The sequence below is a fragment of the Sus scrofa genome, chromosome 10 (assembly GCF_054392235.1).
Source record: "Sus scrofa isolate SSC_HxYL_T2T_F1_AM1 chromosome 10, Sscrofa_HxYL_maternal_Yorkshire_Landrace_v2.0, whole genome shotgun sequence".
NCBI lineage: Eukaryota > Metazoa > Chordata > Mammalia > Artiodactyla > Suidae > Sus > Sus scrofa.
The window spans coordinates 91,210,039-91,226,339 of NC_139392.1; the positions used below are offsets into that span (position 1 = coordinate 91,210,039).

General features: G+C 43.3%; 1 protein-coding gene across 7 annotated transcripts in view; it reads left to right on the forward strand.

Annotated features, from left to right (window-relative positions):
• The window catches only part of PRKCQ (protein kinase C theta), a 154,105-nt gene that overhangs the window by 60,964 nt on the left and 76,840 nt on the right, over positions 1 to 16,301 (forward strand). For all 7 annotated transcript variants that reach the window (XR_014818128.1, XM_021065023.2, XM_021065021.2 and 4 more), the window contains 4 exons: positions 2,908 to 2,968; positions 11,322 to 11,484; positions 12,638 to 12,669; positions 12,767 to 12,852. Coding sequence is in view for 6 of the 7 variants with exons in the window: in XM_021065023.2 (XP_020920682.1) it covers positions 2,908 to 2,968; positions 11,322 to 11,484; positions 12,638 to 12,669; positions 12,767 to 12,852 (342 nt within the window). In the remaining variant the exon portion in view is untranslated. The remainder of the gene's footprint in view (positions 1 to 2,907; positions 2,969 to 11,321; positions 11,485 to 12,637; positions 12,670 to 12,766; positions 12,853 to 16,301) is intronic.

Consider the following 16,301-nt stretch of genomic DNA (forward strand, 5'->3'; position numbering starts at 1 on the left):
GAGAAAGAAGAGAGAAACTGGAGAAAGGGTTTCTCAGTGTCTCCCCCCTTCCCATGTATTTCCCACTTTCTGCCTCATTTCAAAAAAGAAAAAAAAAAAAAAAGGAAAAGTCACCAAATCCCTAATTTTTGAAGTAGCATGCTGCTTGATTCCCCTTTCCATTAATGAAAGATAATGATTTTAAGAATTCTTTCATTAGGCATCACTGGCAAACAGGTAGCTTTTCTGTTTATATGTCTCAAAGTTGCATTTGATTTCTTGCCTAGACTTTTTCTGTTGTTCTCCTCACCGGACGTGTCCCATTTTTTTGCATATAGGGATTATCAAGGCATAAGCCCTTGGTGGCCCTTAGGTCCTCATTGGACTACTAAGCAGTCTCCCGACATTTTCTACTTTTGCTGTTTTCAAGGTTATTTCTCAGTTCACTTGTATTTGTAATGTTTAAGGGTCAGCAGATTGCACTAGACTTATAGTGTCCATTGCTTCTCCTGAAGTCTGCTTTCTCAACATTAACTTCTATTTTTTTTTTTTAATGGCATTCTCAGCATTGCCTCTCACCTCCGAAGAAATGATTCCATCTCCGAACATTAAGATTTTCCTTCTCTTTATCATGGTTTTCACTGTGATGTGGGCATCTCCTCCTCACTCTCAAAAACACGATGGAGGGAGTTCCCATCGTGGTGCAGTGGTTAACGAATCCGACTAGGAACCATGAGGTTGTGGGTTCGGTCCCTGCCCTTGCTCAGTGGGTTAACGATCCGGCGTTGCCCTGAGCTGTGGTGTAGGTTGCAGACGCGGCTCGGATCCCGAGTTGCTGTGGCTCTGGCGTAGGCCGGCGGCTACAGCTCTGATTTGACCCCTAGCCTGGGAACCTCCATATGCCGCAGGAGCGGTCCAAGAAATAGCAAAAAGACAAAAAACAAACAAACAAACAAACCACAATGGAATACGCCTTTCTATGGGTGTGTTTTTTTTTCCAGCAGCACAGTGGTTTAATTTCCTCCATCACCACTAGTTCCTGAAGATTGATGAGGTTGCAGTCACCTGGTACCAGTTTTTCTCACTTCCGTTGAGAAGGATCCCTCTTTCCCTTGTTCTTCTAGTTTTCTGTTTGCCTCCATATGTATTAGTCCTTAATGCAGAGAATGGTGGTGCATATACTGATGTTGAAAGCACATCTCTTTCCGTTAATCTGTGTAAGCTTGCATGAGAATATGTAGTTAACCAAGCAGTACAAGCTTGTCACGTCATAGAACCCTAATTGTAGGGATGCTGTGACATAGGCATCCCTGTGATGTCAGTTTCTCAGAGATCTTTAAACCTGTGTGACAAGCACACGGTCGCACAGCCGGCGAATGATTTAGCCATGATGCATATTCGATCCTGAGTTCAACCAGACACTTCTTACAATTTTTCAATCATTCTGGTTACTCATGGATACATGGGTGTGATGCTCAACAGTGACCTTCAGTTCACCTTTGTATTCCTTTTAGCATATTAACAGCAAGGTGTTCTGGTTTAGTATATTATTGGTCATGGTCAGATTATCTCAGACGTTACCATTTTCCCCCTTATGTCGCATCGCATGATTTCCTGCATCGTGTCTTAAAATGTCACTTTGTCTGGTCCCTTCTACATAATGATACTGAAATAGATTTTTAATCCCTTCCTGGATCAATCTAATTTTTAAAGTTTTTCAGGTTTCTTTCTTTTCTTTTTTTGCTTTTTAGGGCCACGTATGCATCATATGGAAGTTCCAGTCTAGGGGTCAGAGGACCCTACACCAGAGCCATAGCAATGCGGGATCTGAGCCACGTCTGTGACCTACACCACAGCTCATGGCAACGCCAGATTCTTAACCCACTGCACAAGGCCAGGGATCAAACCCACGTCCTCATGGATACTAAACTAGTTGGGTTGGTTACCACTGAGCCATGGCAGGAGCTCCTAAAAAGTTTTTTTATTGAAAACATAGATGATTTACAATATCATATTAGTTTCAGGTGTGCAGCACAGCGATTCAGATACATAGATAGATACGTAGATATGTTATTTCCAGTTGCTTTTCCCTTACAGGTTATTAGGTAATATTGAGTGTGGTTCCCTGAGCTGTACAGTAGGTCCCTGTGGGTTGTCTATTTTATACACTAGTGTGTGTGTGTTCATCTCAGCTTCCTAATTTATACCCCCATCCTCTTTCCCTGTTGGTAGCCATAAGTTTGTTTTCTCTGTCTGTGTGTCTCTCTCTGTCTTGGAAATAAGCTCATCTCTACCTTTTTAAAAAATTCCCCGTGTAAGTGATATCGTGTGGCATTTATCTTCCTCTGTCTGGCTTTACTTCATTTAGGTTGATCATCTCTAGGTCCATCCAATCTCAGTAGAATTTCCCGCAGCAGATTACCCAGCACTTTCCAAAGGAAACAGGCTCTTCTTGCGAAAGAAAAAGGCAACTCCCATTTAAACCCCGATTCACCTAGAGGCAGGTGTATCCAGGTACCGCAAAGCAGGACTTCTCTTTCCTTCCGACAGGAACCTATGTGTTTTCCAGGTGACCTCGTCCGACCCTCATGTTCAAGATCTGAATCTACACTGTAGGACAGCCCTTCACATAAGCAGCAGGGAGGGCAGGAAAACCAGATGGAAACAGAAGCAGAGTTTGGCTTTCTCCTTAAGGCAGTTATGATCTGTCTCCAGGGCGAATGAATGAGTTGCTGAGGAGTTTTACTAAAAGAAGGGCTCTGTTCATAGGTGCTGCGCTGTCCTGATGACAATGGGAGTGAGTTAAGCGAAGGGGAGCGGGGCTCGGGTGCGGCCCGGGCAGCTCCCCTTCCCAGACTCGCCCGTCGTGATGCGTCCTGCTCAGCCCCGGTCTCCCATTCTGACCCATGTTTCTTTCCTTCTCCCCAGTTAGAGCTGAAACCGCAAGGCCGGATGCTAATGAACGCAAGATACTTTCTGGAAATGAGTGGCAAGTGGCATTTCTTATTCCTGTTTGGGGGTGAGGGGGCATGTCGTGTCCTATGCGACGTATTTCACTTTTCCGACAACAAAGAAAAGGGCAGCACAGGGAATTCTCTTAAAATTCCCAGTGGTACCCAAGCACGAGTTGAACCTCTGCTATGTGGGGCCAGATAAGCATAGAAATAGAAAACATTTAGAGCATCAGGGTTTTGTGTGTGTGTGGGGGGGAAACAGAATGATTTATTTTATTTTATTTTTATTATTATTATTATCTTGGTCTTTTTGTCTTTAGCGCCACTTCCCGCGGCACACGGAGGTTCCCAGGCTAGGGGTCGAATTGGAGCTGTAGCCACCGGCCTTCACCACAGCAATGCAGGATCCAAGCCGCGTCTGCGACCTACACCACAGCTCACGGCAACACCAGATTCTTAACCCACTGAGCGAGGCCAGGGACTGAACCCGCAACCTCATGGTTCCTAGTCAGATTCATTAACCCCTGAGCCATGATGGGAACTCCCAGAATGATTTACTGATATATTTTAAAAATTCTGTTGGAATATAGTTGAGTCACAGGTGTGCTGGTTTCAGGTGGACAGCCGAGGAAATCAGCTCTATGGCCATTCCTTTTCAATTCTTTTCCCCATATTGATAATTATATAGTATTGCAATTTCCCTGTGCTATACAATAGGCCCCTCTTACCTATTTTATATATAATAGTGTGTACATATCAATCCCAACTTCCTATTCGACCCCTCCCCCACCCCATGTAACCCAAAGTTTTTAAACGGTGTGAATTCATATGCCCAGTGCATTTCTAGCCTTTTGTATTTTCATTTTGGGGCTTAATATAAATGCCCCTTAAGGCTCTGCTTCTGTGTCACTGTGTGTGGACACAGTCTGCGTATAAATGAGGTGAAGTAACAAGTTGTCACACCACCAGGAAAATGCAAATGAAATAGAAAACAGATAAATATTTTCCTTAACTCTGTAGTAACGACATGCAAACGTTTCGAGTTGTCACCTCAAATCCTTTTAGGAACAAGGAAGGAAAAAGTGCATCGCGAAAGAGTTTCAGTCCCACCTCACACGCAGACACTGGTCACAGAATGACATGTACCAGCCGTGTGCGTGGCGCCTGTGACAGCTCCTCAGGTCCTTTGGCTGCATTTATTGCGCGTTGACAAAGGGCTGTTTAAGTGAATCAAGTGCCCCTACTCATAAGATCTTCATCCCCAGAGTGAATCTGTGAACGCACTGAAATCAGAAGAAACTGATTTCACTTTTTCCTAGGTTTTCCTCCCAAGAAGCAAGTTTTTAGTTTTAGAGATTTGTGGTGGTTTCTGGGGTTTTGCAGAACATACGCAATCGCTTTGGGTCTGCATTTAAATAAATACCTTAGAAAAACATGTTATGAGGAAATGAGGGGACCTTGACCATTCACCAGATATTTGCTGATATTGAGGCACTGCTATTGATATGGTGATGGTGTGGTTATTTTTCTAAGGGGCCCTTGCCGTTAAGATATAGCCTGAGATGTTGGTAGATGAGATACCATGATATCAGGGATTTGCTTCAAAATAGCCATTGGCACAGGGTTGGGGAGGCAGATGGGGTACATTGGAAGACAGTGACTATGGATTAGTACCTGTTGAAGCTGGATGATTGGCCCTAGGAAATTAATTACAGAATTTGCTCAACTTCTGTGTATATTTAAAATTCTCCATAATAAAATTTTATTTTTAAGAAGAAAAAATCCTAAGAAAGGAAAAAATACTGTCTGAACTTTTCTTCTTGTTTCTTGTGGAGACTAGATACATAGTACCTGTCATTGTTTTTGAATCAGCCAGATGATATAGCATGCGCATAAGACAGCTGAATAAATGGGCTTGCATTAAAATGAAAGTACTGGCCTAAATGGTAATACCTGTATTACATGAATTCCTCAAATAAGAGAAAGTGTACTCTATTAGTTGAAATGTGATACAATATAAATTGAAGAAAGTCTTCCATTGGAATGCAAATTTTTTTTTGGTAAAAGGCTTTAAGATCACTGTTTTGAAGACAATTTCGTGGTTATTCATCCTATTATTATGGAACTTAAATTTTTGTCTTAGCAAATTCAAGTGAGGAAAAGCAATGCTATTTCACTAAGAATAATTACACAAGCCCAAGAAGGTTTTTTGAGGAATAAAACTTGGTAGTATTTAAAATTTTATGTCTAGACCCCAAATTGAGACTCCATCTGTAAATGTTTATGTATTTTTTAAAAAGCCCTAGTTTTTAACAATCAATATTACAGGAAAACCCAACTAGAAAATTCCTTATTGAGGACCAAAAGTATAGCATATCATTCAGTTTTAAGATTGCTTACTATTACACATAAGAAATAGTTTTCTGGGAGTTCCTATCATGGTACAGCAGAAATAAATCCGACTAGGAAACATGAGGTTGTGGGTTTGATCACTGGCCTCACTCAGTGGGTTAAGGATCCGGCATTGCTGTGAGCTATGGTATAGGTTGCGGATGTGGCTAGGATCTGACATTGCAGTGGCTCTGGCATAGGCCGGAGGCTACTGATTAGACCCCTGGCCTGGGAACCTCCATATGCCATGGGTGTGGCCCTGGAAAAGACAAAAAGACAAAAAAAAAAAAAAAAAGATTCAGGAAACCAAAACATGAATTCTTACACTAGGGGAACTTAAACCCTGGTTGGAGAAGTGGTACAGATTAAATAATTAGAGAAGAATTAAATCCTAAACCACATAAATACTGATTAATCAAGGTTATCTTCATTTCAGAAAATTCCATATAGCAGGCATTGAAAGATAGGCAGAGTTGAGATTTGCAAAGAAGATGGATAACCTCCCAGGAGGAAAAAAATTGTAGACTTGAGCAAAAAATATGAATGGCCAGAGGGCTATGAAAAGAACCAGTCTAGGTAGACCAGTAGCCCCCACAAAGATCAGAATGAAGAATCAAAGACAGATACTGGAGGTCTTGAAAGCAGATGAGAGAGACGTGTAGCTTGGGGAAGTCACCAACAAGTATTCATAGAATGCCATGGGACCACAGAGGGGCGAAGAATACACCAGCAAAACCAGGTATAGGTGGGCGGAGGTGAGGGAGCGAGGAAAGTGGGACAAGGCAGATGCTAGTGAAGATGATTTCTGAGTTGAAGGCTAAGTGACTCCTACTAATGTGTGGGAGAAGGCGTGGTGGGGAAGAGCAGTAGCTGGTCTGTCTAGATGGGAGCAACTGAGCAAGGGTCCAGGCAGACGGTACCTCCGGGTGGAGGCCTGGCTCGAGTGTGGAGTGTGAGGTGGAACAGGTCAGCGGGCATGTCTGCAAGATGTACATGTATCAGATGAGTCTGGACATTTTCCTGCAGATAATCTGCAAACACTGAAAGGCTAGAGGCAGCGGGCAAGGGCGGGGGGACAGGGATGTGGCATGCTCTGTATGGGGCTTTACACAGTTCATTCGGGCAGCTGGTAGGAGAGTGACTGAGATTCAGCAAGAGGTAATGACATGTAAGCAGGGGGTAAAACGGAAGCATACGAGCAGACAACCTTCGGCAGAAACAGCTGATGGGTTAATGTGGGAGGTAAAGGAAAAGGAGGGGATAAAAATTACTCCCAGGTTTCCGAATAAGTGGAGTTATAATTAAGGAAGCAAATACAAGGGAATAGGTTACTGGCAAAAACGATAAGTATAATTTTTGGACCGACTGAATTTAAGTGCTGGTAGACACTCGAGTTGGAGGGATCAACAGAGAGGTAAAATACTCAAGTCTGAAACAGGAAGGTGAGCTATCAACATGGACTTGTAATGGACTCCTCTGGATGACTTTTTCTCACAAAGCCTTGGAGGTGTCTCTTTTTCCCCTTGGCCATGCCCACTACATGTAGAAGTTCCCAGGGCAGGGACTGAACCTGCGCCACAGCAGCAACCTTAGCTGCTGCTGTGACACCGCTGGATTCTTAATCCACTGTGCTGCAAGGGAATTCCTTACAAAGCTTGGGAGAGGAAGGGGAGGATGCCAGGTTTGGAGATCACAACATCTCTGGTGGAGGAGGGTGCTCACGAGAGCAGAGTTCTGGCTAGACAGGCAGTCAGGCCAGAAGTGGGCTAACAAGTGGCTGCGAACAAGAAACTAGATCCAGGTAAAGTGGGCTAACAAGTGGCTGCGAACAAGAAACTAGATCCAGGTAAAGTCTAGTGTTTACCGGGTGGAAGGGAGGGAAGGACTGACAGGAAAGGAAGATGAGCTCTGAGAGAGGAAGGTGTGACCCTTCGTCCTGAATGGTGAAGGATTCTGCGTCCCCATCTGTGGCGTGCTGGTAGGTAACTGAACAGATAAAGAAAAGTGTAGGGAAGTGTGAACCTCTGAGGTGGGGGGACTGGATGGTGCATGTGAACATCGAAGCCAGCAAGAGTGATGGTGGGAAAGCAGAATAAGAAAAGAGAAAGTGATTCTGGCGAAGAGAACTCTCCATCACCAGTGGAGATTTTTAAAAGAGTGACTTGGGTGCTGAGAGCATGGACCAATTACTTCCCTGTAAGGAAAAGGAGGGAAGAGGGTATCTCAGGGTGGAGGCATGGCTAGAGTGTGGAGTGTGAAGCTGCCCTTTAAGGGTGCAGGTGAGAAGATGCTATTGCAAATGTTATCTGACACAATCTCTTAACCCCATTCATTTGCTTTCCTTCCCCATCTCCTCTGCTACCTACTCCCATTACGAACTTCCCAGTCCACATATTTTGAGAGATGGTGTCAACATTATTTCCCTTCATTCAACTTTTGTTTTTAAAGACTCTCAAAGCATTGTGATGATGCACTTAGAATGGGCACCCCTTTTCATCCACACTGCCATGGAATCTTGTTCTTACTTTCTTTTCTTAGGGACTCTATTATTTCATTTCTATAACCATACCCCTGGACCATATTCTAATCACCTACCCATGGCATAACTGGAATTTTATAGGCTTTCCTATATCCAGTCTACTTCCTTTCCTAAATCTGTTCCTTACTCAAGTACAATTTCCCCCAAACACCACTTCTGTCACATCACATCCTGCTCAAGAACACTGCAGTGGCCCTTGTTGGTGACTTCCCCAAGCTACATGTCTCTCTCATCTGCTTTCAAGATGTCTTTCCTTCTGGGCTCTCCTTGCATGAAAGCAGTGGTTGAACCCCATCTTATTTGTCTCTTTAACTCCAGCTCCGGGTTGCATGCTAGGTACATAGGAGGCACTCAAAGAATGTTTGTTCAGCTGTTCATTTGGACTCTGGCATTTAGAAATTTCTTTTAGATCTCCACACAGTGACTATTCCAAACAGTCCCAAACTCCTTGGTTTCTGAAGGCATCTAATTCCTCTTTTACTCTTGGAGGTTGGCCTTACTGCCAGTGTAATGGGAGAGACCCTGTCTTCTGTGAGTCTCCGCACTTGAGGATACAGCTGGTTCTTCCTGCATTCTCTCCCCGCTCTTCTGCCCCGGAGGAAGTACCTCCCTTGCCTGGCCTCTCGACTCTCATCCCAAGCAGCTCTGTGGCATCAACCACGCTTCCTCTTCAGAATCTCCATCTTTTTCCTTCTCTCTTTGGTGTCCACCTCATTGGCAAGACATACTTAATTCCTTTCCTTCCCTGACGCATTTCTTGAAAATGTCGCTTAATAAATGAGTCTCTCTTTCTTCACGACTCCATCAATTCTTAAACCGTTAGAGTCTGGCTTGTATTTCAACCAACCTGCTAAATGGCTCTCTCTGAGAGAATAAATCCTCAAAACAAATTCATCTTTCTTAATCTTCAGTTCCCTTGACATCTCTATATTGGCCAGTGTGGAGAAAAACCATCCTTTCTTGGCTTGTCCAATGTAATGTTATTCAAGTTTTCCTCTTAATTTTTCAGCTGCCTCTTTGTGGCCTCTTTTGTAATTCCTTTTCCTACCTCCTAAAAAATGCAAGTGTACTTATCTCCAAGTCTGTTCAACACTATCATATACTGTTCTTCCTGACCTGGCTGTTAGCCACTCAAAGTTGGGGAAACATCTCACAGTTTTTTAGAACATTCAGCATAGCAATTTGCTCATGGCTTCCCAGGAAACATTTGTGATTTAATTGACTGCAACAAGTGATAGATTAAACTAAATAAATAGATTAGGCACCATTGCTATAAAAGAATTAGCCAAACATATAAAAACCAATGAGCTTATTCAAGCCAGTAAACAAACAGACGACCAAACTACTTTAGAAATAAACAGTGGATACAAGAAGAATTTTTAAAATTCTGAGTTTTTAAACATTTACATCCTTGGAATAATTGAAATAGAGGATAAAGGAAATCACAGGAAAGAATAAGGGAATGAATTCATTTCTAGCATTCTTCACACTTTTAAATGTACAATACTATATTCAAATACACAGACTATGTCATATTTGTATGTATTTTAAATATAACTCCATGGAGTTATATATAGAGTGTACTATTATGTACATAAAATAGCTTGTATAGAAGACTATATACATTATTATATATTGTTATATAATATATGTTTTATATATACATATAATTGTTTACAGTACTACAGATAGGGGTCCCAGAATAATTCACTTCCATCCCTGAATTTAAAAGTAAATGTATGCTTTATTTCATTTCATCTGGACCAAAATAGAAATGAGTCAAATCTTACTGACAAATGACCTGCTATATCAGTCACAAGTTGTAAATGGATCTCTACACTTAAACTAGAACTTGTGGAAGAAGAAAGCAGTTGCCTCAGTGACCCTAAATTTAATCCCTTATTCACCAGGCCTAGTTTATTTCCAGCCCAGTTTCTTATAAAAAAGACCTGACCTGCCTGACTTTGAAGTTTTAGGGAAAGTATTAAGCCCTTATCTAAGGGAACTCTGTATTAGGAATGCTTTTTAGCTGGGAGTTTGGCATTTCCATAAAACAAACCTACCAAATGGACATTGTTCTCTATGGTGGACCACTGTGGGGAAGATCTTAGCCCCAGAATGTGTCCTGGGACCAGGCTGAGTCCTGGGGAGAGGTCTCCACCTGCACATCCCACCTTTGTCCACCCGTGTTTCTAGCCTTGCCTGATAAGGGGTGTAGAAAAAAAGGTACTTTGGCAGGAACATTTGCCACAAATGTGTTGTCAGCCTCTACCATGGCTTAGCCAGAGTGGAAATAATTTAGTTCAAATATTGTTAACTTTGTATTTGTGAAATATGAGCACCTTATTCTTGTTAAACCTCCAATTTTTTGTATTTGGAAAAAGAAAACGAATAGAATAAGCCATCCAAGAATCTTCAAGCTACTTATAATCCTAGAATTATCATCATTAAATTCTTATTTTAGCATTTATGATTATTTTTATTACCTCTTTCTTGTTTGCCATGCCATACTCTCCCCCATGCTGGAGTTTCCACCATGGTGTTTAACCATGGCTGCCTTGCTATCATGTGTGTTCTCTGGACTTGGGCTTCAGCCAGGGCTATTCTTCTCACTGGTGTTCGCAGAATTCTGCCAGCCTTTTGGGAAGATGTCATCTGAGCACAGGGCACTGTGGACACTTAATACCCAAAGTATCTGCTCCAGTGTCCAGAGCCCAGTGTGAACTGTGGAATGTGAATGTGACGATTTGATTTAGATGACTAGGTAACATCCAGGATTACCTAGACAGTTAAAAAAAAAAAAAGGGCAGGGATCTGTTCGTCTCTGGCCCTTTCCACAGTGACCAACACAGTCTGTGGCTGGTGCCTCTGATTAGTATGGCCACAAGGAACCAGGGCATAAACAACTCCCCAAAGTTCTTTTGCCTTCCCACGTCTGGCCAGCTCCCTACTGTCTACTCTTACACACTTTACTGTGTCCATAAACAACCTGATGCAAAGCATCCTGGGACCTAAAAAAAAAAAATGTCATTTCCAGGTTGCTGCCAGTAACCACATCATTCTCTAGAATTACAGGCAGAAGAGTCTTTGCCACTTCCTGCCTTTTCTGGCTGACTCATCACTGACAGTGAACAGGAGAAGTTGATAAATACCTTCAAAGTTCTGACTTCTGGTGTTAAACGTTGAGGATAGCTCAGTGCTGTGAAAGGGGAGTGAAGGACGGGGGCCAGTAGTCCAGCCTCATTGTTTCAATCCTGTAACAGTAGACCCTCTGATAATTCTGTTACGGGATGAAGGAAGGTCCCTCAGTATTGTACCCACCTTAATAAGCACTTGGGATCATTCGGACCTCGGTGCTTGTTGACCTCCTTGTCCATCTCCATCCCTCACCCCCGCTCACCCCCGCAGTGACAGCCCTGTTGCAGAATGTCACTCTGCTCCCTGTCCTCTTCCTACAGACACAAAGGACATGGGTGAATTTGAGACCGAAGGCTTCTTTGCTCTGCATCACCGCCGAGGAGCCATCAAACAGGCCAAAGTCCACCATGTCAAGTGTCACGAGTTCACCGCCACCTTTTTCCCACAGCCCACGTTTTGCTCCGTCTGCCATGAGTTTGTCTGGTACGGTAACTTGGCCTTCCCCTCCAAGCTTCAGTTATCCATCAGGCCCGGCATGCTCCGCCTTGGCAGCCGTCCTGGAATAAGCCCTAGCCAAGAGTTTGCAGTGGTCTTAGGTGGGTGGAGAAGGCTCAGAGGCTGTGGTCCTCAAGGGCATTTTCGTAATGTGGCTCCGGTAGAGTAGAGCGAGGAAGCTACTAGCTCCCTCAGGAAAGGGTTGCAAGGACTTTCCTTTCTAATTAAATGGGAGGCTCGTGGGGTGAGTGGGGAGGGACAGAAGAGGAGATATCTTTATTGTGAGTACAGTTTTACAGTTGAAACTGCCACCACCTCGCCAGCCCAGCTTGTGCCAGTAGTAACGTCTGCAAAAGGCAGCACTTGCCCGTTGGAGCTAATGGGCTGAGATGTTTACAAGACTCTTGGGGGTCTTAACAGCCCTCGAACCGAGATTGGTTCAAGCCTCAGTAACCACACAGCGAAGGCTATGGTAGATTGGAGACTTGAAATGGCTTTTCTTTCTGGTCTCAGCCACCTCACCTCTTAGGGGGTGTTCTCTCCTCTGGGCTATTGCAGAATCCGTTCATGCACAAGCCCAGCTCCACCAGGGTAGCCAAGGGTCAAATAGACTCTGGATGGATTTCCATCAACTGTTTTTGTCTAATGACTTAAACTTCCTTCCTTTGTAAGAGGGAATATTACTCAGGAATTGGTCTTAAGCTGGACAGTTTATTAGTTGCAAATATTCTCGGATACTTCAAAGAGAAAGTTAATGTTACACAGATAGCTTTCCTTACCTGTAATGAGCTCAGTGAGACAGTGAATTTCTAAGCATAGATGTGCAATTTTGCTACTAGGAGCCCATGATCCATTTTTACCTTGGGCATATTTGTTGCTACATGTTTGCTTGGAAAATACGTGAATGGGAGGGAACTCAGCAACTTCTCATTTATGTAATTATCAGACTTTTAACAAAGCAGTGTAAATTGAAAGAAAAAAAATACGTTAGCACTCTTGGCCAGTAACAGACTGGGGCTGCTGATCAGGAAATGCTCTGTGATAGGAGGATGCTACAAGATCTGTTCATCTTTTAAATGTTTTTGGTACCACTCTTGACTCAAAGGTCCGTATAAATATTCAATCATGTGCTTTATTGCAGGGGCCTGAACAAACAGGGCTACCAGTGTCGACGTAAGTAAGAAAGATTTCTGTTGTATTATCGTCATTCTTTTCTGTTGAGGTGTCCCTGAACTTCTGAAAATCTCAAGCTATAGTCTTTTCTTTTCAGAATGTAATGCAGCAATTCACAAGAAGTGTATTGATAAAGTTATTGCAAAATGCACAGGATCAGCTATCAACAGCCGAGAAACCATGGTACGTATGGATCTAGATTCCATCTGATAATTTTTACCCTGATGTTAAAGTTTACAGCCCGCTAATGCTTGTTAATAATGCCTGCTTTCGAGCCTTTAAATTTTTCAGTGCACCCCAGTACCCCAAAACCCTTTCCTTTTCTATGATGATTGTTACTGAGATCCAGACTCGGGGATGAATAAGAAAGCACAAGAAGCATCTTAATGAGTCTACCTTTTTCAGAAAAAGTCCTTAGAAAGGGGCCAGAAAGCACAGTTTTGATCCATCATATGACAACAAGCCTCATGGCATCAACATGTAGAGAGACATTTAAAGAGCGGGGGTTGGTAGATGCAAACTGTTACATGTAGAATGGATAAGCAATGAGGTCCTGCTGTATAGGACAGGGAACTATATCCAGTCTCTTGGGAGAGAACATGATGGAAGATAGTATGAGAGAAAGTACATATGTATGGCTGGGTCACTTTGCTGTACAGCAGAAATTGACACAACATTGTAAATCAACTATATTAAAAAAAAAGAGAGAGAGATTGAAGCAGGGGTTCCCATTGTGGTTCATTGTGGCTCATTGGGTCACAAACCCAACTACTATCCATGAGGATGCAGGTTCAATCCCTGGCCCCACTCAGTGGATTAAAGATCCGGTGCTGCCGTGAGCTGTGTTGTCGATCACAGATGTGGCTTGGATCCAGCAGTGCTGTGGCTGTGGTATAGACCAGCAGCTGCAGCTCCAATTTGACCCCTAGCCTGGAAACTTCCATATGCTGAAAGTGCAGCCCTAAAAAAGAAAAAAAAAAAAAGATTGAAGCAAAAAAAAGAACTTTATAAGGTTTTCATAGAAATATTCTTATCATATACATGTATGCTGTACTAACCTAATAATGCACTTTACAATTTAAAAATTAAGAAGTAAACTGGCCCAACTCTGGCTCTGTTCATGAAGCCAGCTCAGCTGTATGGCAGCTATCATTCTAAAAAAAATTAAAAAGAGGTAGGTGGTTATTAAATATAGATGGGAGCATTTACATGGATGATGACAGAAGTATCATTCTTACATTGAGAAGCCCATATTTCTTTCAGAATGACCTTTGAGATGTATCATCTGGGGACAAGTCAGACTTTGTGGGGAAGGGAGGCAGGTGAAGCTGGAGAGATAGGGGCAAGCCAAATGGTCCATCCTGGCAGGAGTGCAAGAGGTCCAGAGCCCGCAGGGAGGAGCCACTGGTGGACAGGAAGGGAGTAGAAGGAGAAGATTGCAGGTGAAGGTAGGTTTGAAGACGGGGCAGGGGGTGGACAGATGAGGGGGCTTCCCTTGGACAACGTAGGTCCTCCATGAGGTCTGAGGACCAGGGAAAGAAGGATGAGAAAGCAGCAGGTGGCTCTGAGGAGAAAGGAGGACCTGGAAAATAATCATCTCAAAGATGGAAAAGCGAGGGGATTCCAGAAGAGCAGCAGGCTTGCCAAGCCCATCCGTTGGAGTTGGAGGGTAGGAAGGTACCAGACTGCCCCAGTGTGCGATCTTCTCCAGCAAAGGGGCAGGCCAAGAGATGGCACATGGATTGAGTTTTTCAGAGTAGTGTTACTTTTAAAATTCGTGTCAGAAAGGGATAATGTCGTATTACAAATGACTCTGCTAAGGCTCGGAAAGGTTAAAGTCTTTTGTCCAAAGCCAGCCACCTGTAAGTGATGGAGCTGGGACTAAAATTCAGATCTCAGTCTCCCAGACCAGTGCTTTTGTTTGTTTAAATTGAAGGGCCACTTCCCTGTGTACCCTCTGTCTCTTTACTCGATGCCGTTAGCTTTCCTGGAAAAATCACAAATTGTAAGTGCGACTGTTACTTCCATGGCCCATGTCCAGTAGAACTAGGATGAGAACCGCAAGGATAATTTTAAACTTTTGTAGTATCCTATTAAAGGAAAATGCAAAAGGTGGAATTAATCTTAACCATATACCTTAACTCAGTCTGCCCATGTTAGCATTTCAATATGTAATCAATATAAAACATTGAGATATTTTACATTATTTTTTTCACACAAAGTCCTCAGACTCCAGGGTGTATTTCATACCTACAGCACTTCTTTTCAGCACCTTGCCAAGTGTACCTTTGGCCCTCAAGGGTAAGTGACTGCCGTGCTAGAAAGTACACATCTGAAGTCTTCCTCACATGGAACTTGAACCATGTGGACTTGGCTTCAAGATTTGAAATTGAAATCTTCCAGCCTGGACCTTGACATCAATGGGTCCTATTTATGTGGAAACGTTTATATGAAATAGGAGTTCCAAAAGGCATTTTTTTCTTGGTTGGACATGTCTGCAGTAAGTGCTGGGTGACTTTTAAGCTGTTCTAAAGACTGAGTGCTAACCAGTATCCACAGCACCAATGGGTATCCCTTTAATGAAGTTGGTTGCTTTCCTTGCACGTTCTCAAATGAATTAATTACAGCTTTCCGTAGAGACTATAAGTCTCAAGTAAGGAAAACTTTTTACGCTGCCTGAGAATATTGGTGTTCTTACCAGGAATCAAAATGCCTGGTTTGCTGTTGTTCGTGTCCTAAGTTCGATTAAAAGGGAGAATTTAAACTCTGAAATGCTGTAAGAAAATCTGCATTATATCAACTACCAGCAGCCCTCTGTCTGCTCCCTCTCCCCATGCCTTAAATCATCACAATTATTTTGAGAGAGAGAGCACTAATGGTGAAAGAGGGGCTAGGCTCAGAGATACCCCAGCTCGATGGCTGTGTGTCCTAGACAAGTATCCTGCCCGCCTGTCAAGTCAGGACACCAGCAGAGGCTCCTTCAAATGAGGTATTTAGAGGATTGCACAAGACATCACACTTGTTAAAGAGAACACACGTGGAATTCCTGTTGTGGCTCAGTGGGTCCAAACTGGACTAGAGCGGGTTCGCTCCCTGGCCCCACTCAGTGGGTTAGGGACCCAGCTTTGCCTTGAGCTGTGGTGTAGGTTGCAGACATGACTCGACTTGGATCTGGCATTGCTGTGGCTGTGGTTGGATCTGGCATTGCTGTGGCTGCAGCTCCAATTTGTCCCCTAGCATGGGAACCTCCATTTGCTGTAGGTGTGGCCCTAAAAAGAACAACAACAAAAAAAGTAATATGCATGATACGTTTGTTCACAGCACCTGGCAAACCATTAGGGACCTCTTGCCTCCCTGGTTTATGTATAACGAGGGTGAAAACGCTCCCACTTTCAGCTCACACACTCACAAACCAGTGCCTCCAGAGGAGCCATGATAGAGCATTTTCCAAAGGTTAATTCGCTAGTTCTAGGCTGAAAGAGAAAAGGACACACTGACATTACAGTAAAGCAGGGAGGTATGTTTACTGAGCTCCCATGTAAATAAGTAACCCTGGTCTCCTCTCCCTGAACTCTTAACCCATATGTGGGAACACCGCCACCGTCTCCAGCTACCTGATGGGCATATCTCAC